Source organism: Leuciscus leuciscus (genome assembly GCF_965113295.1).
Source record: "Leuciscus leuciscus genome assembly, chromosome: 23".
Taxonomy (NCBI): Eukaryota; Metazoa; Chordata; class Actinopteri; order Cypriniformes; family Leuciscidae; genus Leuciscus; species Leuciscus leuciscus.
The window spans coordinates 220,741-245,740 of record NC_138747.1 but is presented as its reverse complement, the minus strand read 5'-3'; the positions used below and the strand labels follow the sequence as shown (position 1 = coordinate 245,740).

General features: G+C 44.5%; 1 protein-coding gene across 4 annotated transcripts in view; it reads left to right on the top strand.

The window, feature by feature from the left end:
* The window catches only part of il1rapl1b (interleukin 1 receptor accessory protein-like 1b), a 225,090-nt gene that overhangs the window by 3,809 nt on the left and 196,281 nt on the right, over positions 1-25,000 (top strand). For all 4 annotated transcript variants that reach the window (XM_082155837.1, XM_082155835.1, XM_082155836.1 and 1 more), the window contains exon 2: positions 22,189-22,289. In XM_082155837.1, coding sequence (XP_082011963.1) covers positions 22,208-22,289 — 82 coding nt within the window. In that variant the 5' untranslated portion in view covers positions 22,189-22,207. The remainder of the gene's footprint in view (positions 1-22,188; positions 22,290-25,000) is intronic.

Below are 25,000 nucleotides of genomic sequence, written 5' to 3'. Positions count from 1 at the left end.
TGTGTGCTGGATGAGTGTGTGTGTGCAGGATGAGTGTGTGTGCTGGATGAGTGTGTGCAGGATGAGTGTGTGCAGGATGAGTGTGTGCTGGATGAGTGTGTGCAGGATGAGTGTGTGCTGGATGAGTGTGTGCTGGATGAGTGTGTGCAGGATGAGTGTGTGTGCTGGATGAGTGTGTGCTGGATGAGTGTGTGCAGGATGAGTGTGTGTGCTGGATGAGTGTGTGCAGGATGAGTGTGTGCAGGATGAGTGTGTGCAGGATGAGTGTGTGCAGGATGAGTGTGTGCTGGATGAGTGTGTGCTGGATGAGTGTGTGCAGGATGAGTGTGTGCAGGATGAGTGTGTGCAGGATGAGTGTGTGCAGGATGTGCAGGATGAGTGTGTGCAGGATGAGTGTGTGCTGGATGAGTGTGTGCTGGATGAGTGTGTGCAGGATGAGTGTGTGCAGGATGAGTGTGTGCAGGATGAGTGTGTGCAGGATGAGTGTGTGCTGGATGAGTGTGTGCTGGATGAGTGTGTGCAGGATGAGTGTGTGTGCTGGATGAGTGTGTGCAGGATGAGTGTGTGCAGGATGAGTGTGTGTGTGCTGGATGAGTGTGTGCTGGATCTCACAGGCCTGTGTTTGAATGTTCAGGATCAGATTATATTGAGTTTAGTTTGTACTGGGAATATTCAGGGTGGTTTTAGTGTGTGTGTCAGTGGTTTGTGCAGCTGAAGTGTGTGTGTCAGTGGTTTGTGCAGCTGAAGTGTGTGTGTCAGTGGTTTGTGCAGCTGAAGCGTGTGTGTGTCAGTGGTTTGTGCAGCTGAAGTGTGTGTGTGTCAGTGGTTTGTGCAGCTGAAGTGTGTGTGTGTGTGTCAGTGGTTTGTGCAGCTGAAGTGTGTCTGTGTCAGTGGTTTGTGCAGCTGAAGTGTGTGTGTGTGTGTGTGTGTGTGTGTGTGTGTGTGTCAGTGGTTTGTGCAGCTGAAGTGTGTGTGTCAGTGGTTTGTGCAGCTGAAGTGTGTGTGTGTCAGTGGTTTGTGCAGCTGAAGTGTGTGTGTGTCAGTGGTTTGTGCAGCTGAAGTGTGTGTGTGTCAGTGGTTTGTGCAGCTGAAGTGTGTGTGTGTGTGTGTGTGTGTCAGTGGTTTGTGCAGCTGAAGTGTGTGTGTGTCAGTGGTTTGTGCAGCTGAAGTGTGTGTGTGTGTGTGTGTGTCAGTGGTTTGTGCAGCTGAAGTGTGTGTGTGTCAGTGGTTTGTGCAGCTGAAGTGTGTGTGTGTTTGGACGCAGTGGCTCTTGCTCCACAAAGCTCCATCTCCATCATGTGTTCAGTGCTTCTCTGGTGTCGTCTGTCCTCGTTATAAGCGTCTGTTTGCTGACCTCTGGAGACACGGCTGCGAGATCTCAGATGCATCAGATTATTCTAACATTACATAAAGAAAATATGTTTTATTGGAGCACAAAAAGCACATTATTTCATGCAGAAAATCAACGGATTGAGCTTTGTTCATGATGTTTTCATTAATGTGCTCATCGTTCGTAAAGCATCTCTGTTCTTTTCCTTCAAACTGAGCGAGAAGCTTCTTCTGGACGAACCGGTTTCGTGGCTCTTTCGGTTTTAAGGCACGTTTTCTGTCCTCAAAACTGATCTGAGGTCTGGAGGCTCGTGATCTCGTGTGGCTCGTGTGTCTCAGATCTTACAGATGATCTCCTGCGATCCTGAGACTCGTCGGCCCTCGGCTCCAGCACTCATTAATCTCTCACTCATATACAGATATTAATGCTCATCTCGGCAGATAGCTTTTGGAAAGTTGAACACAAACTGCATTTCAGTGAATTAGTGGAGTTCAACATTTACTGTACGATTGGCTAGTTGATGCATATCATAGTGTTGGACTAAAGATGTTCGGAAAAGTGAATGTTTTAGGTCTTGTAATTACTCACCGTTTCCTTTCAGCTTTTAACTGTTTATAATAACCTTCTCTAGTTAATTTTACATGGTCCTGCAAGTGTGACAAATGAAGTATTTTCCATTTTCCATTTTGTCTCTTAATTAATATGAGCTCATAAAAGCTGCATGTATAATAATTCTCAAATAATTGGTTTTAAAACAGTCCCACCGCAGGACAGTGTGTATGAAGCAGTGTTGAGTTTAGGGTTTATTTAATCACACAGAGATTCCCGGAAAATACACGGATAATGTGTGGTTTGATTTTGGTTAATTCACACTGCCAGTGATTTTCCGGAATCTGTGAGTGCGTTCACACACATCCCGTAAAGATCCCGTGAAGACACGTGGCGTCCGGATGTCACTGCGAGGGCACGTGTGTTAGAGCGTCAGAATGGCTGAAAAGCTAAATTCCAATTTTAAAATTCGAATTATATTCGAATTCTAAAGGCAACCCTGAACATTAGAGGGTTAAAGCACTGTATTGTCTCCTGTGTCCACAAGAGGGCGCAAGCGAGCGCAATAAACAAATGTAAACCAAATCAAGCATCGCATCTTTTATTGAAATGAAATGACATTCACTTTTAAAGTGCATTAACTTTTCAAACAATTGTTCTTAAATAAATATAATTTTCTTAATGACAATGTGCATGCAAGGACAATTAGGCTACAATAGTGCATAAAACTGTGTTCGAGCATCAGTAACTGAGAACACACACTTGAACACACAGCGTAATGAACTACATCAACACACAACATTCAGAAACACTCTCTTCTACTCTCTACATCTACATCTTCACTTCTCTACATCTACATATAGATCATCAGAAACACCAGAAGCTCAACTTGATCTGAGCGAGTGCTGAGCGCTTCTGTTGACAGTGTTTCCAGCTGACGAACACACACGCTCACACACACACACACACACACACACACACACACACACACACACACACACACACACACACACACACACACACACACACACACACACACACTCACACACACACACACATGCTCACACACACTCACACACATGCTCACACACACGCTCAGCTCTGACAGATGTGGTCAAGTGTGTCTTTGCCAGCTGTGTAATATGTGCAAACATCCCGCACGATTGCCACCAACCGAGAGGAGTTTCGTCAGGAAGCCTTTCCCACCATTTATCAAGTAAACAACGCAACGCGCCGCGCTGTGCTACTGTATAGCTAACAGAACAAGCCCACGTCAGTGACGTCATCACCATCTCTCGCTCCTCTTGATACATAATTCGACCAACATTCTAAATTTGAATACGTTTTTTGTCAGCCCTAGCGTGCGTCATCCCTGCGACACTTACGGCACTGGTCCTGGCTTCTGTTCACACAGGACGCGTTCCGGGACTGATCCCGCCCATGTTCCTAGGTCCCCATCCCGCCATCAATCCCAGGACGTGTTTGCGTTCACACAGAAGGCACTTTCCCGGGATCAACGTGCTGTGTTCAGAAACGGGGATCAGTTTAACAGCGTCCGGTCCATGACGGAGTCCTGAATGTGCCACTGGCTTTTGTCTTGCTCAGTCGGGGACATTTAATATAATATTCCACAATATTATTGATCTCCTGCACTGACATCATTATATGAGAACTGAACTGAGGTGGACGATGACATCACGGTTTTCTCTAGAGCGGCTATATACTGTATATATAAATAAACTAAATTAATAACTTTTTTACAACAGAAAAAAAGCATCACTGAACTGACTGAAGCTGGACTGTGACGCCATTTTCTTCTGAAACAAACTCTGTTGCATTGTGTTCCTGTTATCTCTGTAAAGCTGCTCTGAAACTCTGAGTTGTAGAAAGCGCTGTATAAATGAATGTGCCGATGGAAGTATGTTAGAGGTGGGCAGGTTTAATCACTGTATGAGCAATAGAGTTATATAATCAATATTTTAAGCATGAAGATGCTGGATGTGGACGGCATCTTCCGCTCAGAGAGTCTCTCTCACAAACTAAACTTCATTGTGCTTCAGTTTCTGCTCCACATCTGACCCCTGACCTGCTTGATCAACTCATTTCTCTTCTTGATCTGTTTTGCTTCATATTTCACAACTGTGTTTCTTTATCACATGTAAAACTGTAAAGCAGTCCCAGCAGAATGTCCCAGCGTCCGGCTCTCGGTTCCCGACGGGAATCAGTGTTGGTCTCCTCGACTGAAGTGGTTGGTCTGCATTCGTGAGTGTGATTCTAGCGTTTCTCAGTTTCGGATGCGTGTGAGCGCTGACGTCTCCGAGAGCTTCGGGGAACAGAAGCTCCTGCTGAGGAATTACTCTGGAGAAAAGCAAAGCTAAGCCAAACTCTGCCAGTGTCTGTGTGGATTTGACATTCATCTGGACGGGAAGGTGGCAGTAATCTCTCTGAAGCTGCGCGTGTGTGTGTGTGTGTGTTTAGTAATGGTTATTTTTAGATGTTGTGCTCATGTTCAGGTACTAACAGTAAATGTTCCTTCATGATGGAGAACTGAAGAGAGATGAGATTCCCATTTGTGTGTTTAGAGAAGAGAAACCCAAAATGTTCAGTTTTTAACCCAAAGTTTCTTCATAGTTTTTTTAAAAGTTTTTTAGTTATGTTCATTAGGGTTTTAATGTTGTTAAATGAATGTTTATTGCATTTTGTGTAATTTCATGTGTTACCATGATGATGTTTAGTATCTGTGTGAATGACACTTCTATATATTACTATGAACTTTCTCCAAGCTGCTTGTGATGAGCTTTGATTGATCATGTGACTCTCATCGCCGCTGTGATTGGTGGTTGTCAAGTGTATTACAATAATACAAAACAGATATAAGTGCTTCAATAGATTAACATTATATCAGATAATGAAATACGGTATTTTACTGTAAATTTAACAAGTCTGTAAAAACTCAAATGTTGCTACCGTATTTTTACGGTAAACTTCTGCCAGTTTTTTTACCGTAAATGTAGCGAATTTTTGCAGGTTCGTCTCTCTCGTTGTTCTGTTGTTTCTCTCTCTCACACTGGACTGAGCTTCGCTTCTGAGCCCTTGATCTTCCCTCTCACACTGGACTGGGCTTCGCTTCTGAGCCCTCGATCCTCTCTCTCTCACATTGGACTGGGCTTCGCTTCTGAGCCCTCGATCTTCCCTCTCTCACACTGGACTGGGCTTCGCTTCTGAGCCCTCGGTCTTCTCTCTCTCACACTGGACTGAGCTTCGCTTCTGAGCCCTCGATCTTCTCTCTCTCACACTGGACTGGGCTTCGCTTCTGAGCCCTCGGTCTTCTCTCTCTCACACTGGACTGAGCTTCGCTTCTGAGCCCTCGATCTTCCCTCTCTCACACTGGACTGGGCTTCGCTTCTGAGCCCTCGGTCTTCTCTCTCTCACACTGGACTGAGCTTCGCTTCTGAGCCCTCGATCTTCTCTCTCTCACACTGGACTGGGCTTCGCTTCTGAGCCCTCGGTCTTCTCTCTCTCACACTGGACTGGGCTTCGCTTCTGAGCCCTCGATCTTCTCTCTCTCACACTGGACTGGGCTTCGCTTCTGAGCCCTCGATCCTCTCTCTCTCACATTGGACTGGGCTTCGCTTCTGAGCCCTCGATCTTCCCTCTCTCACACTGGACTGGGCTTCGCTTCTGAGCCCTCGGTCTTCTCTCTCTCACACTGGACTGAGCTTCGCTTCTGAGCCCTTGATCTTCCCTCTCTCACACTGGACTGGGCTTCGCTTCTGAGCCCTCGATCCTCTCTCTCTCACACTGGACTGGGCTTCGCTTCTGAGCCCTCGATCTTCCCTCTCTCACACTGGACTGGGCTTCGCTTCTGAGCCCTCGATCTTCTCTCTCTCACACTGGACTGAGCTTCGCTTCTGAGCCCTCGGTCTTCTCTCTCTCACACTGGACTGAGCTTCGCCTCTGAGCCCTCGATCTTCCCTCTCTCACACTGGACTGGGCTTCGCTTCTGAGCCCTCGATCTTCTCTCTCAGAGAGCGTCTCGACCGCACAGATCCGTGGCTCGCTCAGTCACGCTATAGCCGGAGTCGGGAACCACGCATGAGTGACCCCATCAGCACTGTGGGAACTGAGTCTTCAAGCTCTGTTCTGCATGTTCCCGGTGTGTGTTCATGAGGTCTGGTTTCTCTCGCTGATCGTGGGAGATCGCGGTTCTCGACTTCAGTCGTGTCTCGGCTCCATTTCTCATCCCACATGCAGTTCTTTCCACCACGCTATTCTAATTTTCATGTGAACTTGTTTGGTTCGAGGTACGGTGAGCATTCAGTGTTGTACTTAAAGAGCTGTGGAGTCCTTTTGTGTGGAAGTTCAACAAAGGACTCTTTTACAGTGATTGAACACTCAGAAAAATGTGCAAAAGTTGAGAAACAGCTGGTCATTCCCTCAAAGGAACATCTGTGTGCCTCATTCACCCCTAAAGGGTTCATAGTAGTACTTGAAGAGTAGATATTACTACTCTAAGGTAGTAATGTAGGGGTTCACTTTTCAGTGGGGTTCAGTATAGAACTATAGGTTTCTAGACTTCATTTTAAATAACCCTTTATGCTTCTATGTAAGGAGAAACTTATTAAAGGATTGCATACAACTGTCATGTTTAACTGGTTATTAAATTTTTTTTATACTGATAAAGTATGCTCAATTTATCAAATTTAATTAAAATTACAAATAAATGAATTAAAACTAAATCCATACAATCATTCCATGATGAGAACTTGGGCTGTGCCGTACAGAAAAAAATATAATACTGTTACTTTTTTTTTATCACTTTAATTTCGATTTTAATCACCATTTTCTGAACACTCTTCATAAGTTGTGGAGTTTGCAAATTACTGTTATTGACTGTTGTTCACCTGGTTCGGAATGTGCTGTTGTTTTTCCGTGTAAACGCCAGACGGACGTCTTTAACCGTTATGCTCGCGTCTTCTGCAGCAAGATAAGGGTTAGGGTTAGGGTTAGGATCATTACGCGGGTCTCTACACAGCACTCATGGTAGAAGAAGTTCAACTGTTGAAACGCGTCTTCTGTGTGAATGGACTCAACTCTGTTTTAACTCCTGAATCCAAAATATTCCCAAACCACAGATTTTGATTTCCCTTATCCTGCCCTGAATTACCCTTCCCACTTTCTGTGCTTTCTTCCGTGCTGTAACGGTGAACCAGAGCTGTATATAGAGGAATGATTAACTTTACACAGTTACTGAACTGAACTGAATCAACACTGAACTGACTTCAGCTGAACAATGACACTATTGTCTTTTAAGAGCGGCTTTACAACAGAATTGAACTCTGTTTGTTAAGATTCTATAAAACGAACTGTACTGTATAAAGGGATATAGAGATGGTTAGCCCAATCCGCTGTGTTCTGCGGTTTAGAAATTGCGCATGCTCACATCATAACTCTATTGCGAGTACGGTTAATCACACAGCCCTAATGGGAACCCCTTTAAGGTTCTGTATAGAAGCTATTCTTTTAAGAGACTCAGTTGTTCCTGTGAGGGTCATTCCCAGGTGACCAGCTTTTCTACACCCAAAGGTCGATTTTGTGCCCTTTGTTGTCAGTTAGGGGTGGAACGGTACACAGAAGTCACGGTTCGGTTCATACCTCGGTTCAGACATCACGGTTCGGTACGAGTTCGGTACAATGGAGGGAAAAGCAAAACAAAAATGTAGAAGGCAATTTTTTTTTATTGTGCATGTCTGTAGGCTGTTCCACCAAAGGAAAATAAATGTTTTAAGCCTTGTATTTTTAAGTTTTATTAATAAAGTAAAGACATAGAACCAGTTTATTTGTAGTGCATTGCCAATAGTTTTATATAATTAGTTTATTAATTAAATTAATAAAAAGACAAAAAGACCTTGAGATATGTTTGGTAATTGTACCTGAATGAATTTAAAATTCATTTGCTATATTTCAGATCAATATATTTGTTTTCCTTAAAATTTTAATAACACTAACTTTATTCTCATCTGAATTATAAATGATTTATTTCTGTATAAAATAATACTACCATTAAAAACAAATTTGATTGAACTTACTCACTGTGTTGGGTGACAGTTGTAGGTTACAGCTTGACAAGAGTTTATAGTTTGACAAAAGCACAATGTTGTGTTTTATTACGAGTGTACACAAATATAAGTAAACACTTTGCAGTTTGAATGATGTCCAATGAACAAAATGAGTATGTTTTTATGTTTCCACTGTTCGATCGCGCCCGCGCCTCTCTGAACACACACACACACACGCGCGCGCACACACACACACACACACACACACACACACACACACGCGTGCGCACACACACGCGCACGCACGCAGGCACACACACAACATATTCCAGCATTGCAAACTTGACATCGCAGCCTGTCCATTATAGCCTGTCTATGATTATAGCCATAGATATTATGTCTATGATTATAGCCCATAAGTTATAGCCACGGAACTTCAGAGCTAAGGCGGAGCTACAGATTAGGTGTCCCTAAAGAACCCGCGTATCTAACAGTAGTTCCGCATTACATTTATTAATTTGCACGCGAGTTTTATTTATTTTTATACCGTGTATTCTCCGTGTGTGTTCATGCACCGAACCGTGACGCCCGTACCGTCTCGGTTCAATACGAATACATGTACCGTTCCACCCCTAGTGTCAGTGTGTGTGAAGGTGTGTGTTGGGTTCGTGTTCTGGCCTTCTGCTGTGGGAGTTCATGAGAGACCAGAACACTGTCATGTTTAGAAGGATTTGCATTGGTTAAGGTTAGTAAATGACTTTTGAACTGTTTGAACTTTATTTCTGTGTGTTGGGATCAGCTGTACTGACGTGGTGTGATCAGTGTTTCTGCTGTGTGTCTCTGTGATCAAACACATCACAGACTCCAGGATCTCAAACGAGTTTGTCAGGAGACGTTCTAAACTTCAGGAACAGGGTTTAAGATGCACTGCTTGAGATTATTGAAAATAGTTTATATGCTTCAGCAAATGTAATCATCTTCAGTTTCAGCGCCATTTGATGCCAAACAAAAAGTGCTTGAAGTGTAAAGCTGATTTTGATTTTTGCAGTGAGATCAGATGATCTTGTCATTGATGGATATGATTAGTTTGAGCTGCAGAGCCACAGAATTATCATTTCCAAGCTTTTGCTTGAGGTCCAGAGCGTTTCACGTATGATAATATGATGGAGGATGAAAACAATACGTTTAATAATACGTTTATTTTATATAGCGCCTTTCAGAAAACTCAAGGTCGCTTTACAATAAAGTACAAATAAACATGACTTGGAAACGATACAAATAAACTGAGATGGATAACATAATAGATAGAGGCACATATACATAAAAATGAAATAAGTAGCAAAAAGATATCTTTTAAAGTGGGTTTTGAAACGGTGTAATGATGAAAGGTTGCGGATGTGTTGGGGGAAGAGTTGGGGCAGCGGTACAGAAAGCCCTTCCACCAAATGATGATAGTTTGTGTCTACGGATCGTCAACAGACTGGTCTCGGAGGATCTAAGTGTGAGAACTGGGGAGTGGGTATGAGATCAGAAATATAAGATCATGGAGTGCTTTGAATGTGATAAGGAGTATCTTGTATTGAATACGAAAGCGAATGTGTAGCCAATGAAGTCTGTGTAAAATCTGAGTAATGTGGGAAGATTTCTTTGTGTGTGTGAGGACTCTGCGGAGTTCTGGATATATCGGATCTTATTTATTGATGAATTGGGTTAGCCATAGAAAAGAGAATTGCAGTAGTCAAGCCGTGAAGTGATGAAAGCGTGAATGAGGGTCTCAGCATCGCTGATATTCAGAAATGGACGTAAGCGTGCGATGATGAAGGTGAAAGAAGGCAGGGTTAGTGAGCGAGGAGATGTGTGGAAGGAAGGAAAGAGAGGAATCAAAGATTATACCAAGGTTTTTGACAGTGGTGGAAAGTTTAACCAAAACTCCAGCAATATTAACACTGTCAACACAGAAACACACGTACACACACACAACACACGTAGAAGTTCAGAGAAATCTGTAAAGGATTCAGTTTTCTTTTCTGTCATTGTGGTTACTCATTCATGAAAGTTTTCAGTCTCACGCAGCGTTCGGAAAGAGACCTTGGATTTATGATGGTATCAGCTGAAAGCTGGAGATCAGACTGAACCATTGTGCGATTATCAGTGTAAATCATAATCTGTTCTTGATTGTGCATATGCTGCAGCAGCTTTATTTCCTCATTTAATAATGAAGTTGATTTGAAGGAGATCTTCTCTGTGATTCTGTGATTTCTCGCTGAGCTCTCGTTGAGGTGATTGGTTGGGATCGGAGACGCACATTACTCTGTAGAAACAGTGACGGGGAAGTGAGTTTCACAGCCGCTTGACTGATGCGCTTCTTCTTCGCTGGTTTCACCTGCGCGTGATGGATGGAGGAATAACGTAGCGGTGCGGAGAGAACCGCAAGTATAAATCATACGCTTGTGGCTCTCGCTGGAGTCGCTCATACAGACCCGCGTCGGCACTGATGATCCGTGGGCGTTCGGGCCGGAGAGAAGCGTTGGCTGTAATGAAGCCGATGTTTTCAGCAGGACAAGCGCTTCACAAGGGGATTCAGGGGTGAAAGAGATGAGACTAAAACTGCTGGAGTCATCGCTCTCAAACACTCATGTTAAAGCTTCTTAAAGAGGACATATTGTGCTTTCTTTCATGTTCTTCTCTCTTTAGTGTGTGATGCTGATGTTCGATCATGAAAAAGCTCCAGTTCTTCTCTATATCAGTGTAAGTGTTCCTGAACTCCTGAAACGCCTCCATTGTATCTTGAGTTTCTTCCGGGAACGAACACGTCACAATATTCCTCATTATAATAATTCATACGCAGAATAAAGGGGCGGGGCCTGGTTGAGTTAGTTAGTAGTGTGTTGATACTGGTGGTTATGGAAAGGGGCGGGACATTTCCCAAACACGCTCGACCAATCACAACACACTGGTCCAGCCGACCAATCAGAGCACAGTGTGCTTTTCAGAAGGAGGGGCTTCATAGAAACTAAACAGGGGTGTGCTTCCCGTATAACGCCGTAACTCGCTGCTTTACTATCATAGTACGATGCATCATTGAATAAGTCATCTAGCTAGTCACAAGTGTTTCCCGAAACCGAATTGTCTCAAATTGTTCGTTCAACCACGTTGGTTAATGATGTCACGCAGGTGGTGTAGTAATAACTACTGTTAATGAAACTGTTTGAGATCGAATTAATGCTAGATGTTTTGCTATAAATTATGAACATGGCATCTGAGGACTATTTCAAATTTTTCTCAGTTATTTGGCGTTATTTCCAGATTCAATCATAATCTCGTTCTTACGCACTAGAGCTCGTTCACACATGCGCACTCTTCAAAAAAACTATGCTTTAAATCTCTAGACAAACTAAAAGACGTAAATTACATTTGTATGTATTCTAAATAAAAGATGCAGATTGTACTGAATGTCAGCTTGCTTATTTGGCTGAAGATAAGGATTTATTAAGTCCACATGTCATGCAAACAAGAAACTCTGCTTCTAACCCACAGGTCAAGAGCTGTCGTTTGCGAATGTTTGTTGTTTGCAAATGTTCATTGGAACGATGGTTTCGGGAAACACTGACTTGTTGAACTATGCTTATATATCGACGGAACTTGCGACTGTAGTTGGCTAACGATGCTTTTGGGAAACGCACCCCAGAGCGTTACTGACAGACTGGGAAGAGAGGAGCCGCAACAATGGAGAATATGAGGAGAATAATCAACATTCAAGCAGGAAAACCTGCTCTAGTAGAGCCTGAAAACAACATCAAGACTGTGAAAGGGCATAATTTGGGCTCTTTAAACTGCTAGATGGTGTTTAAGTTAGTCATCACTAGTAGTGCTGGTGCTCGTAATTATTTGATCAAAGTCCTGACAATAAGTGTTAAACCTCATAATAAACTAGGCCTACTTCCATTTTCAGGATTTTTAAGAAATATTATTCAAAGGAAGTTGTTTGTCTCCTGTGCTGTAATGATGTTGTATTAACCTCTATCATGTGTATTTACCCAGTGTTTTTCTCTCTAGACACTTGTAGGACGTCAGTTTCATTCTGAGCAGGAGTAACAGCGATGCTTTCAGGTCCTTTACTTAAATATCTAATCTGTCCAGACCAAAGGGAAATTTTACCTCGCAGAGTATAAACAAGACATAATGTGTTCGGGTTACTTAAGAAAAGATGTGATACAGAAAGGCTCGCAGAACTATCTGTAATTTCCATGCGCTGGAGTTTACTCGTACAGAAGTGAGACGCAGGCTTGCAGATAAAGAGTCGAGGGCCGGACACGTCGTACCCGGTGCTGTAGCACGTGTGCTAGTCATGCTAAACACAGAGCGTAATGGGCCATAAAGACTGAATTATTCAGGTGTTGGATTTCAATAGTGCTGCGTGTTTGGAAAGATTTGGGTTGGATTCTCTTATCTTTTATTAAACACATGGCGGGCGTCCTGACAGTAAAGCAGCGTCTCTTCTGCATGCGGTGTGTGTCGCGAGCGGGTGTTTAGGGCATGAGCGTGTCTGATGCACGAATGAAGAATCAGGGGTCTTCATTATCATCTCCTTCTTTCAGGCCACTGAGGAGCTGTCCGAGTGTGTTCAGTGTTTGAAGGAGACACATCAGAATAACAGCATGAACCATCATGGTGATGTTTGTCTTCAAGACAGAATATCAGGTGAAGGAGACTCTGGTTCACTCACACATTTGACTTGTGTTTGGGCCGTGTGTTTCCTGCAGATGATCTGACAGATACAGCAGAAAATCACAAAAGGGTTTTGGCAAATTAATGTCATTGAGTTAGATCACTAAATATCACAGCAAGTGTCATTTTTCCAACAGTTTGAAATGAGAAACGACAAACAACTGATCCAGTGTTGAACATGAATATATTCTAAGAAGTAGCCTATACTATATTTATTCATTTCACAATGAACAGACATTTTGTTCTGATAGATAGATAGATAGATAGATAGATAGATAGATAGATAGATAGATTTGAGATTGGTAGAGTGATGGATAGAATGCATGTTTGTATGATTAGTATGGTTAGTTTTACAGGCTTTATCTCTTTCATACAGACGTCAGTTGGAGGGATTAATTATAGACCTATATATATATATATATATAAAATGTTTATAGAGATTAATGCTCCCGTCCAGATGCTTTCCCCATAAAGCCCAGAACTAATGCCACAACATACATGTAGAGAGATGACATATAACTAGACCATCACAGAACAAAATAACACACAAGTCATAATTCATAAATATGATTGCGTTATATAATGGTAAACAGGTCATTAGCTGAAGTACACTCATATGATAAGGGTTTGAAATATCATGTTATTCAGTTCTGAAATGTTTGTCAGTGGTTCATTAATGAGCTGCAACAGTGATCGCCTGCCATGTGTCTGTGTTCCTCTGCAGTGTGTCCGTGTTCTTCTGCAGTGTGTACGTGTTCCTCTGTAGTGTGTCCGTGTTTCTTCTGCAGTGTGTCCGTGTTCTTCTGCAGTGTGTCCGTGTTCCTCTGTAGTGTGTCCGTGTTCTTCTGCAGTGTGTCCGTGTTCCTCTGTAGTGTGTCCGTGTTCTTCTGCAGTGTGTCCGTGTTCCTCTGTAGTGTGTCCGTGTTCTTCTGCAGTGTGTACGTGTTCCTCTGTAGTGTGTCCGTGTTCTTCTGCAGTGTGTACGTGTTCCTCTGTAGTGTGTCCGTGTTCTTCTGCAGTGTGTACGTGTTCTTCTGCCGTGTGTCCGTGTTCTTCTGCAGTGTGTCCGTGTTCTTCTGCAGTGTGTCCGTGTTCTTCTGCAGTGTGTCCGTGTTCTTCTGCAGTGTGTACGTGTTCTTCTGCAGTGTGTCCGTGTTCTTCTGCAGTGTGTCCGTGTTCTTCTGCAGTGTGTCCGTGTTCTTCTGCAGTGTGTCCGTGTTCCTCTGTAGTGTGTCCGTGTTCTTCTGCAGTGTGTACGTGTTCTTCTGCCGTGTGTCCGTGTTCTTCTGCAGTGTGTCCGTGTTCTTCTTCAGTGTGTCCGTGTTCTTCTGCAGTGTGTACGTGTTCTTCTGCAGTGTGTCCGTGTTCTTCTGCAGTGTGTACGTGTTCTTCTGCCGTGTGTCCGTGTTCTTCTGCAGTGTGTCCGTGTTCTTCTGCAGTGTGTACGTGTTCTTCTGCCGTGTGTACGTGTTCTTCTGCCGTGTGTCCGTGTTCTTCTGCAGTGTGTCCGTGTTTCTTCTGTAGTGTGTCCGTGTTCTTCTGCAGTGTGTCCGTGTTCTTCTGCAGTGTGTCCGTGTTCTTCTGCAGTGTGTACGTGTTCTTCTGCCGTGTGTCCGTGTTCTTCTGCAGTGTGTCCGTGTTTCTTCTGTAGTGTGTCCGTGTTTCTTCTGCAGTGTGTACGTGTTCCTCTGTAGTGTGTCCGTGTTCTTCTGCAGTGTGTACGTGTTCTTCTGCCGTGTGTCCGTGTTCTTCTGCAGTGTGTCCGTGTTCTTCTGCAGTGTGTCCGTGTTTCTTCTGTAGTGTGTCCGTGTTCTTCTGCAGTGTGTACGTGTTCCTCTGTAGTGTGTCCGTGTTCCTCTGTAGTGTGTCCGTGTTCTTCTGCAGTGTGTCCGTGTTCCTCTGTAGTGTGTCCGTGTTCTTCTGCAGTGTGTCCGTGTTCCTCTGTAGTGTGTCCGTGTTCTTCTGCAGTGTGTCCGTGTTTCTTCTGTAGTGTGTCTGTGTTCTTCTGCAGTGTGTCCGTGTTCTTCTGCAGTGTGTACGTGTTCCTCTGTAGTGTGTCCGTGTTCTTCTGCTGTGTGTCCGTGTTCTTCTGCAGTGTGTCCGTGTTCTTCTGCAGTGTGTACGTGTTTCTTCTGTAGTGTGTACGTGTTCTTCTGCAGTGTGTCCGTGTTCTTCTGCAGTGTGTCCGTGTTTCTTCTGCAGTGTGTCCGTGTTCTTCTGCAGTGTGTCCGTGTTCTTCTGCAGTGTGTACGTGTTCTTCTGCAGTGTGTCCGTGTTCTTCTGCAGTGTGTCCGTGTTTCTTCTGCAGTGTGTCCGTGTTCTTCTGCAGTGTGTCCGTGTTTCTTCTGTAGTGTGTACGTGTTCTTCTGCAGTGTGTCCGTGTTCTTCTGCAGTGTGTCCGTGTTCTTCTGCAGTGTGTCCGTGTTTCTTCTGTAGTGTGTACGTGTTCCTCTGTAGTGTGTCCGTGTTCTTCTGCAGTGTGTACGTGTTCCTCTGTAGTGTGTCCGTGTTCTTCTGCCGTGTGTACGTGTTCCTCTGTAGTGTGTACGTGTTCTTCTGCAGTGTGTACGTGTTCCTCTCTAGTGTGTCCGTGTTCTTCTGCAGTGTGTCCGTGTTCTTCTGCAGTGTGTCCGTGTTCTTCTGCAGTGTGTCCGTGTTCTTCTGCAGTGTGTCCGTGTTTCTTCTGTAGTGTGTACGTGTTCCTCTGCAGTGTGTCCGTGTTCTTCTGTAGTGTGTCCGTGTTCTTCTGTAGTGTGTCCGTGTTCTTCTGTAGTGTGTCCTTGGTGACGTGAGGCAGCTAGCAGACGGTCGGTTTAGCCAGTCTGTCTGCTTCCTTACCTGAGCCCCAGATTGTAATGTTTGAGCTCTAAGACTATGTGCCATATTACTAGAGAGAAGAGCAGCACCATCCCAGGAGGGATGAATACCATCTCTTTTCAACAGGTCAGGTCTTCCCCAAAAACTTTTCTAATTGTCTATGAATTCTTTATTATTTTGCGGACACCACTTAGACAGCCAGCCATTGAGTGAGGACAATCTACTGACTATCTCATCACTCCTGCGAACAGAGCAAATTACAGTGCCTGACATCGTACTTGTGAGTTCACACACCTCTTTAATGTTAATTTTAGTGATCTCCGACTGGCGCAGTCGAACATCATTAGTGCCGACATAAATAATAATCTTAGAGAATTTACGATTAGTTTTAGTCAGCACTTTTAAATTTGCTTTGATGTCAGGCACTCTGGCTCCCAGCAAACATGTGACTATGGTGGCTGGTGGCTCTATTTTCACGTTCCGTGTAGTAGAATCGCCAATAACTAGGGCACATTCAACAGAATTCACAGTGGGTGTTTCACTGAGAGGGGAGAAACTATTTATTATGGTAATCGGAACGGAAGAGCGGTGTTTTGTCCCGCGACTGCAGCGTCTTGCGGTCACCCAGTTGCCCTGCTGCACGGGCTCTTCTTCAGCTGGAACCGAACAATGTACGGAGTTCACTAAGCTAGTCGCATCCAAAGCAGTATCTAATGCCCTTGCATTCATACTATCCTCGATTAAACTTTAAATGCGTGTCTCTAGTTCTGAAATCTTCTCTGTCAGCCTGACTATCTCCCTGCATTTATCATATGTGAAGCCCTCACCGCTGACAGAGAATTCTATACTATATGTGACACGAAGTGCAAGTGACAATAACAGGAGAAGACATTACTCACTGTATTTGTTGACTGATCCAACTCACCACAGTTGTTTGATGGACTCGTAAAAGGTGTGAGCGCGCGAGAGATAAAAGACGGTATGCACAGTGCTATTGTGCTAGCATTTCGCTAGCCTATGGCAGGTTAACAGGCTAGCGAAATGCTAGTGCGTTGTGTTAGCAATAGCGATTTAGATTAAAGCTAGCAATGTCAAGTCAAGTCTCCTTCATTTATACAGCGCTTTTAACAATATAGATTGTTTCACAGCAGCTTTACAGTGATAATAGGAGATTACAGTAACAGAGAGTGGTTAGGCTTTACAGCAGATCTAGAATAAAGTTATTGTCCAGATAAAGTTAGTTTTGATTGATTCACTTCCATTGCAAAGATCATTAGTTATTATGTCAGTTACAATGTCAGATCAATGTGACAGACAGTATTAGATAATATCAGATAAATTGTGACGATTAAATTATATTAAGCAACATAAACGGCAGGAAAGATAGAGAGAAAAAAAGTAGGAAAACAAAGCTATAAGGAGCTACACATGCAATTCACTCAGGCAGAGAGGAAACCGCTGTGCAACAGTGAAAATGGGCCATCCGGTTCTTCTGCTGTGTGTCCGTGTTCTCAGCGCTGAGAGCGGCTCTTTTCTTCATCCTCTATAAATGTGTTTTGCTGTTTGATTCTCAGGAGGGCTGAGGGCCTGTGTAACGAACAGTATTGGGAGGGTTAGTGCACCTCCGCTCATTAGCACTGACCACCGGCTCTAAAGCGCAGCAGGAGAATAAACTCGAGTCCAGCGGTTCGCATCACTCAACCTCAATAAAGCCCGTTTCCCATGGACTCTCAGACTCAGACGGCGTTTGAGTCCCACTGCCAGTGTTTGTGGTTTTGTGCAGAGGCAGTGATGTGAATGAGCTTCAGATGCTATAAAGTGCATCTGCAGTGGAGTTTCCCAGTGTATTCCTGGAGAAACGTCCACAGGGTCTGACGTGTGGGAGACGCTTCAATCGACTGTGTGTTATTGATGATTGTGCGTGAGGTAAGAGCACTGATGGATTGTGGAGGCTTATGAGTCACTCCCACAGTCAAGATTCAGAAACCTTCTCTTTTATTTTCACTCTGTTTTTCTCTCGTCAGATGACAGTGATTTATTATTGCGTGAAACATCAGATTTATTGGAAGTATAAAATAGTTTTGAAGATTATTTAATATTATTTGAGTGATATACAGTGGTAAGGAAAAGCGTCATTCTGTGGAAAGTGTATTGATCAAGCACTACTCTACCACTGCAGAGAGTATTGTTGACTTGTTTTCCAGCACAAATATCTAAACATTCTTAAATCAAGATTTACTGGAGATGCAAAATTATCAAAATTAAGAACAAATATCTGCCAGTGGGGTCAGAAAAATGATCTGGTTTTCCCTTTGAATTAAGTTTGTCTGACCAATTGGCCGATATTTGTTCTTGTTTCCAGCTTCGTTTTGTTCATCAGCTTCTCAGAAAACAAGACTTCTTATCTTACGTTATTTTGCATCTCCAATAAATGTATGTGAAGTTTGTAACACTGATTTTTAACCAGTTTTTAAATTGTTTTGACGTCATTAGTATAGATATGAATTATTTCTTCACGTTACCTGCACCAATGATTATCCCATTTATTTGTCAGCAACAGTCAGCCGATCTGTTGAACTTTTGACAACTACAGGGCTTTAGTGAAACTATAGATCATAAGACAACCGGATCGAGCCAAGTGCATTATGGGTGCTAAAGTTTTCCTGCCTTACTGGCAGAAGGGAGCGCCTCAGCCCTTTCCTCAGTCATATAGCATAGAATAATAATAAAAAGCCTTTCTACTGCATAGACAGCAAACTTTTATTAAAAGCTCATCTTGTCAGTGGTCAATTTATTTTTACTGAAGAAATACTGTGAGAGAACATCACTTTTGCAGTGCATTGGGTGTATATCTATTATTCATAGTATTTATTGTCAGATTTTAGTGTTTGTGAGGAGTTTATGGGCATTTTGACCTTCAGTCAAACGTTCATCTGACAGCGTGACTGTAACGATCCTCAGATTCATCTGAATAAAAACAGAGAATCAGCATCTGCAGAGCAAACGCTCACAGGTCTCTCTCTCTGTGTCTCTCTCTCTCTCTCACCTCTGCAGCGTGGCTGAGATGCGCTAGTGGATAATGCGAAACAGAATAATTCAGGGCGCAGCAGCTGAGGTTTGCGTGGGTGAGCTGAAGGTAGAAATGGAGGCTCTCGCTACAGTTTCTCTCAAATAGAAATGTTAATGACTGGCAAAGGCAGCTGGCATATCAATTTTTCACCCAGTTCCACAAGCAAGAGAGAGAGAGAGAGAGAGAGAGAGAGAGAGAGAGAGAGAGAGACGTTGGAACCCTCTAGACTCTCTCTCTCTCTCTCTCTCTCTCTCTCTCCTGTTTGGCAGCGTGAGCACAACAGAATTTGGCTGAATATAATAGGAACTAAGCTGAGGAGGCCGATATCAACAATCTGATATTCTTCTGTCTTTCCTGAGACAGAGAGACAGTGTGTGTGTGTGTGTGTGAGTGTGAGTGAGAGTATGTGTGTAAGCGAGACGCCAGCCTATTCTGATAACATGAGATGTTGGTTATAAAGCAGAATCGGAGTTTGAGGACGAGATGTTGGTTATAAAGCGGAATCTGTGTTTGAGGACGAGATTTTGGTTATAAAGCAGAATCGGTGTTTGAGGACGAGATGTTGGTTATAAAGCAGAATCGGTGTTTGAGGACGAGATGTTGGTTATAAAGTAGAATCAGTGTTTGAGGATGAGATGTTGGTTTTTAAAGCAGAATCGGTGTTTGAGGACGAGATGTTGGTTATAAAGCAGAATCAGTGTTTGAGGATGAGATGTTGGCTATAAAACAGAATCGGTGTTTGAGGACGAGATGTTGGTTATAAAGCAGAATCGGTGTCTGAGGACGAGATGTTGGTTATAAAGCAGAATCGGTGTTTGAGGACGAGATGTTGGTTATAAAACAGAATCGGTGTTTGAGGACGAGATGTTGGTTATAAAGCAGAATCGGTGTTTGAGGACGAGATGTTGGTTATAAAGCAGAATCAGTGTTTGAGGATGAGATGTTGGTTATAAAACAGAATCGGTGTTTGAGGACGAGATGTTGGTTATAAAGCAGAATCGGTGTTTGAGGACGAGATGTTGGTTATAAAGCAGAATCGGTGTCTGAGGACGAGATGTTGGTTATAAAGCAGAATCGGTGTTTGAGGACGAGATGTTGGTTATAAAACAGAATCGGTGTTTGAGGACGAGATGTTGGTTATAAAGCAGAATCGGTGTTTGAGGACGAGATGTTGGTTATAAAGCAGAATCGGTGTTTGAGGACGAGATGTTGGTTATAAAGCAGAATCGGTGTTTGAGGACGAGATGTTGGTTATAAAGCAGAATCAGTGTCTGAGGACGAGATGTTGGTTATAAAACAGAATCAGTGTTTAAGGACGAGATGTTGGTTATAAAGCAGAATCGGTGTTTGAGGATGAGATGTTGCTTATAAAGCAGAATCGGTGTTTGAGGACGAGATGTTGCTTATAAAGCAGAATCGGTGTTTGAGGACGAGATGTTGGTTATAAAGCAGAATCAGTGTCTGAGGACGAGATGTTGGTTATAAAGCAGAATCGGTGTTTGAGGACGAGATGTTGGTTATAAAGCAGAATCGGTGTCTGAGGACGAGATGTTGGTTATAAAGCAGAATCAGTGTCTGAGGACGAGATGTTGGTTATAAAACAGAATCAGTGTTTAAGGACGAGATGTTGGTAATAAAGCAGAATCGGTGTTTGAGGACGAGATGTTGCTTATAAAGCAGAATCCTGAAGCTAACGCATCAATCCAACGCTCACCGCAACGATTACAAGCACGAGTGGTTTCCTTGGAAACAACAGACCGATGTTGTGCATATTCAAATGCTGCATGTGTTCAGCACTCAGAATGTCGTATTGTTGGATTGTGATTTGTGTCGAGTCTCTAAAGCCTTTAATCCGTGTTAATGTGCTCCGTGTCTCTGATGCATTAGACGGGATCCTCCGATCATCTGGAGCTGCACACACTCTAACCATGTGAAGTTACAGGCTATTATGTTTGGCACACTTTTTACTGTTGCTTTTTTGTTACCTGTTGTTTTTATTTTTGCAATAAATGAAAGCAAAAGAGATGAGATGAACAACACATACAGTTCATGTTCAGTGCTGGATGAACAAATGCAGCGTGTAAAGTGTTACTGTCAAGAACTAAATGAACATCAGCACTGTTTTCTGACCCGCTTTTAGTCATTTAGCATATGCTGCAAACTGATTTACCAACGTGGAACATAACTAGCAATTTATCATTCAAAATGTATGTGTCTGTGTGTGTGTGTGTGTGTGTGTGTGTGTGTGTGTGTGTGTGTGTGTGTGTGTGTGTGTGTGTGTGTGTGTGTGCGTGTGTGTGTGTGTGTGTGTGTGTGTGTGTGTGTGTGTGTGTGTGTGTGTGTGCGCGTGTGTGTGTGTGTAAATACTGTATGTGTGTGTGTGTGTGTGTGTGGGTGTTTGTGCGTGTGTGTGTGTTTGTGTGTGTAAATACTGTATGTGTGTGTATATGTGTGAGTGTGTGTGTGTATATGTGAGTGTGTGTGTGTGGGTGTGTGTGCGTGTGTATGTGTGTTGTACACAAATATGTCTTTCTGTCTCTTGTGGAACGGCATCTGTCTCTTCTTTCCATAAATGTCATTAGCCGCGTTTCCGTTACCCTTCAAATTGCACGAATTGAAAATACGCCCAATGGAAACACGTCAATTTCGCAAAAACTCCCATTTATCGCAAAAATAAGTTTTTACGCTCGTACGAGGTGGTTTTTCAAGCAATTCAAAAAAGAAATATATCACAAAACTGCAATGAAAATGGAAAGTTTTTGCGCATTTACAGGTCAGCTGACGTAGATGACGCGGTGTGTTTGGACAGAATACGAGACAGAGTTCTTTATTAAATTCATAAAAGACAGAAGAATTACAGGAATACTGGATTCTAAACCTCAAAGAAATGCCACAATCAAGACCTCGAAGCAGATATGAGTGAGAAACGGCCAGAAACTCCTCATATGTGACGCTTTCAAGTATAAGGGTCTTTCCTTATCATTAATGATTGGATGACACACATATGTCTCCTTTAAATAAATAATAATGGCCAGTGCAGTAGCTGAGATATACATAAAGCTACCAACGTCCGTTGCTATGATTTTTGGAATGACTTATCGCGAGAGTAAAAAATGAAGTTGTAGTTGCATAACATCGGTTAATGGAAACGCCGTCATTTCGCAATAGTTTTTTGTCGACATTTAGAAAAAATTGCACAAGTTTTCACAAATCTGTAATGGAAACGCACCTTGCGTCTCGTTTTTTCTTCATGATGTTTCAGTGGACGCTCATGTGTCCTGCTGCCGTAGATGGTGAATGTCATTTCAGGACATGTTTGCAGCATATGATGTGTTTTTCCTGCAGATATTGAACAGGGAATCAGAGATCTGGGACTTTGCTTTTGGCAGGCGCTGGGTTTCTGTGAGAACTCTTGGACAAATGTGCTGTAGACACAGAGATGGATGTGTGTGTGTTTGTGTGTGCACTGGACTGGAGAGATTCTGAAGATTGAAGACTCTGCTGTGTACAGAGGTTTAAACGCATGTAGAAGCCAGTTGAGAGTCTGATGTAATGGAGTGTGTTTGTTTAGACGCTGTTAAAGACATATGAGTGTGTGACGCTCATGTTGTGTGTGTGTGTTTGTGTCTCTGCAGAAGATTCACACAGTGAAACATGAGATCACGGGTTCCTCTGCAGATCCTGCTGTATGCGACGGTCATCAGAAGCCTGAAAGTGGTGTCCAAGCGCGGCTCAGGTAAGACACATGGCTGTTGTCATGACGATCGTCTGATGTGTGTGTGTGTGTGTGTGTGTGTGTGTGTGTTTGTCCTGATAGGATCACTGGGCTGGAGTCTCAGTCCAGTCTGGGATTCTGGAGATAGAAATAAATCATCTCTGGTTCTTTGTAGCATCTTATAACTGTTTCTGGCTGTAATGTGTTCTTGAGTGTCTCTGGATATTAAAATGTTCTTGATGTTCTTCATCAGCTTAGGTGTGTATCAGTTGTGCTCTTCATCACTTGACAGCTGAAGTATCTTTTTTCAGTATGAGGATGTCCTGCTGAAATGTGTGTGAGTGAGCGTGTGTGTGTCAGTGTTTGTGTGTGTGAGTGCGTGTGTGTGTGTGTGTGTGAGTGCGTGTGTGAGTGTGTATAGAGATGTCTGGCTCACGCTGTGGTCCAGATGGCCGCTCTGGTGTTTGTATGGCTCGTCTTCTCTGCCATTATCAGGACTAATCTGGATCAGTGGGGTGTGTGTGTGTGTGTGTGTGTGACGGCGGCCGCTCTGAGACGTCACATGGGAACATATTGAAGGTGTCGCCTTGAGGGAAATGATGAATACGATCCCTGAGGAACAACAAACACAGCCTGACGGGGATCCGTCTGCATCTCCACAAACACACACACACACACACACACACACACACACACACACATATATATCAGGTCACATGACTTTATACCAGAGCGAACGGCTGCTGGAGCGTGAAACCAAACGCATGAGATGCTTTAATGTGGTGTCGTCCCACTCGGGTCAGGATGTGACCTTTAGTGGCATTTACTTCCTCTGATCTGTAGAGCAAAAGGTCAGGAATAAATCGACCCGTCCGTCCCACTCTGTCTTTATCTGTGCGTGTAGATGGTGAGGGTCAGTGTGGATGGTGAGGGCCCGTGTGGATGGTGAGGGTCAGTCCGTGTGGATGGTGAGGGTCAGTCCGTGTGGATGGTGAGGGTCAGTCCGTGTGGATGGTGAGGGCCTGTGTGGATGGTGAGGGTCAGTCCGTGTGGATGGTGAGGGTCAGTCCGTGTGGATGGTGAGGGCCTGTGTGGATGGTGAGGGCCCGTGTGGATGGTGAGGGCCCGTGTGGATGGTGAGGGTCAGTCCGTGTGGATGGTGAGGGTCAGTCCGTGTGGATGGTGAGGGTCATCCGTGTGGATGGTGAGGGCCTGTGTGGATGGTGAGGGTCAGTCCGTGTGGATGGTGAGGGCCTGTGTGGATGGTGAGGGTCAGTCCGTGTGGATGGTGAGGGTCAGTCCGTGTGGATGGTGAGGGCCTGTGTGGATGGTGAGGGCCCATGTGGATGGTGAGGGCCCGTGTGGATGGTGAGGGTCAGTCCGTGTGGATGGTGAGGGCCTTTGTGGATGATGAGGGCATTTGTGGATGGTGAGGGTCAGTCCGTGTGGATGGGGAGGGCCCGTGTGGATGGTGAGGGTCAGTCCGTGTGGATGGTGAGGGCCTTTGTGGATGGTGAGGGTCAGTCCGTGTGAATGGTGAGGGTCAGTCCGTGTGGATGGTGAGGGCCTGTGTGGATGGTGAGGGTCAGTCCGTGTGGATGGTGAGGGCCAGTCCGTGTGGATGGTGAGGGCCCGTGTGGATGGTGAGGGTCAGTCCGTGTGGATGTTGAGGGTCAGTCCGTGTGGATGGTGAGGGTCAGTCCGTCTGGATGGTGAGGGCCCGTGTGGATGGTGAGGGTCAGTCCGGATGGTGAGGGTCAGTCCGTGTGGATGTTGAGGGTCAGTCTGTGTGGATGGTGAGGGCCTGTGTGGATGGTGAGGGTCAGTCCGTGTGGATGGTGAGGGCCTGTGTGGATGGTGAGGGTCAGTCCGTGTGGATGGTGAGGGTCAGTCCGTGTGGATGGTGAGGGTCAGTCCGTGTGGATGGTGAGGGCCTGTGTGGATGGTGAGGGTCAGTCCGTGTGGATGGTGAGGGTCGGTCTGTGTCAGGGATGGGCAACTTCGGTCCTGGAGGGCCACTGTCCTACAGAGTTTAGCTTCAACCCTAATCAAACACACCTGAACAGGCTAATCAAGGTCCTCAGGATTACTAGAAAATTACAGGCAGGTGATTTTTTCAGGGTTGGAGCTAAACTGAAGTTGCCCATCCCTGGTCTGTGTGGATGGTGAGGGTCGATCCGTGTGGATGGTGAGGGTAGGTCCATGTGGATGGTGAGGGCCAGTGTGGATGGTGAGGGTAGGCCAGTGTGGATGGTGAGGGTCTTTGTTTGTGGATGGTGAGGATAGGCCAGTGTGGATGGTGAGGGTTGTTGTGTGTGGATGGTGAGGGTCCGTGTGGATGGTGAGGGTAGGTGTGTGTGGATGGTGAGGAGGGTAGGTGTGTGTGAATGGTGAGGGTCTATCCGTGTGGATGGTCAGGGTAGGTCCGTGTGGATGGTGAGGGTCCGTGTGGATAGTGAGGGTCAGTCCGTGTGGATGGTGAGGGTCAGTCCGTGTGGATGGTGAGGGCCTGTGTGGATGGTGAGGGTCGTTGTGTGTGGATGGTGAGGGTCAGTGTGGATGGTGAGGGTCGTTGTGTGTGGATGGTGAGGGTCCGTGTGGATGGTGAGTGTCGTTGTGTGTGGATGGTGAGTGTCGTTGTGTGGATGGTGAGGGTCAGTGTGGATGGTGAGGGTCGTTGTGTGTGGATGGTGAGGGTCGTTGTGTGTGGATGGTGAGGGTCCTTGTGGATG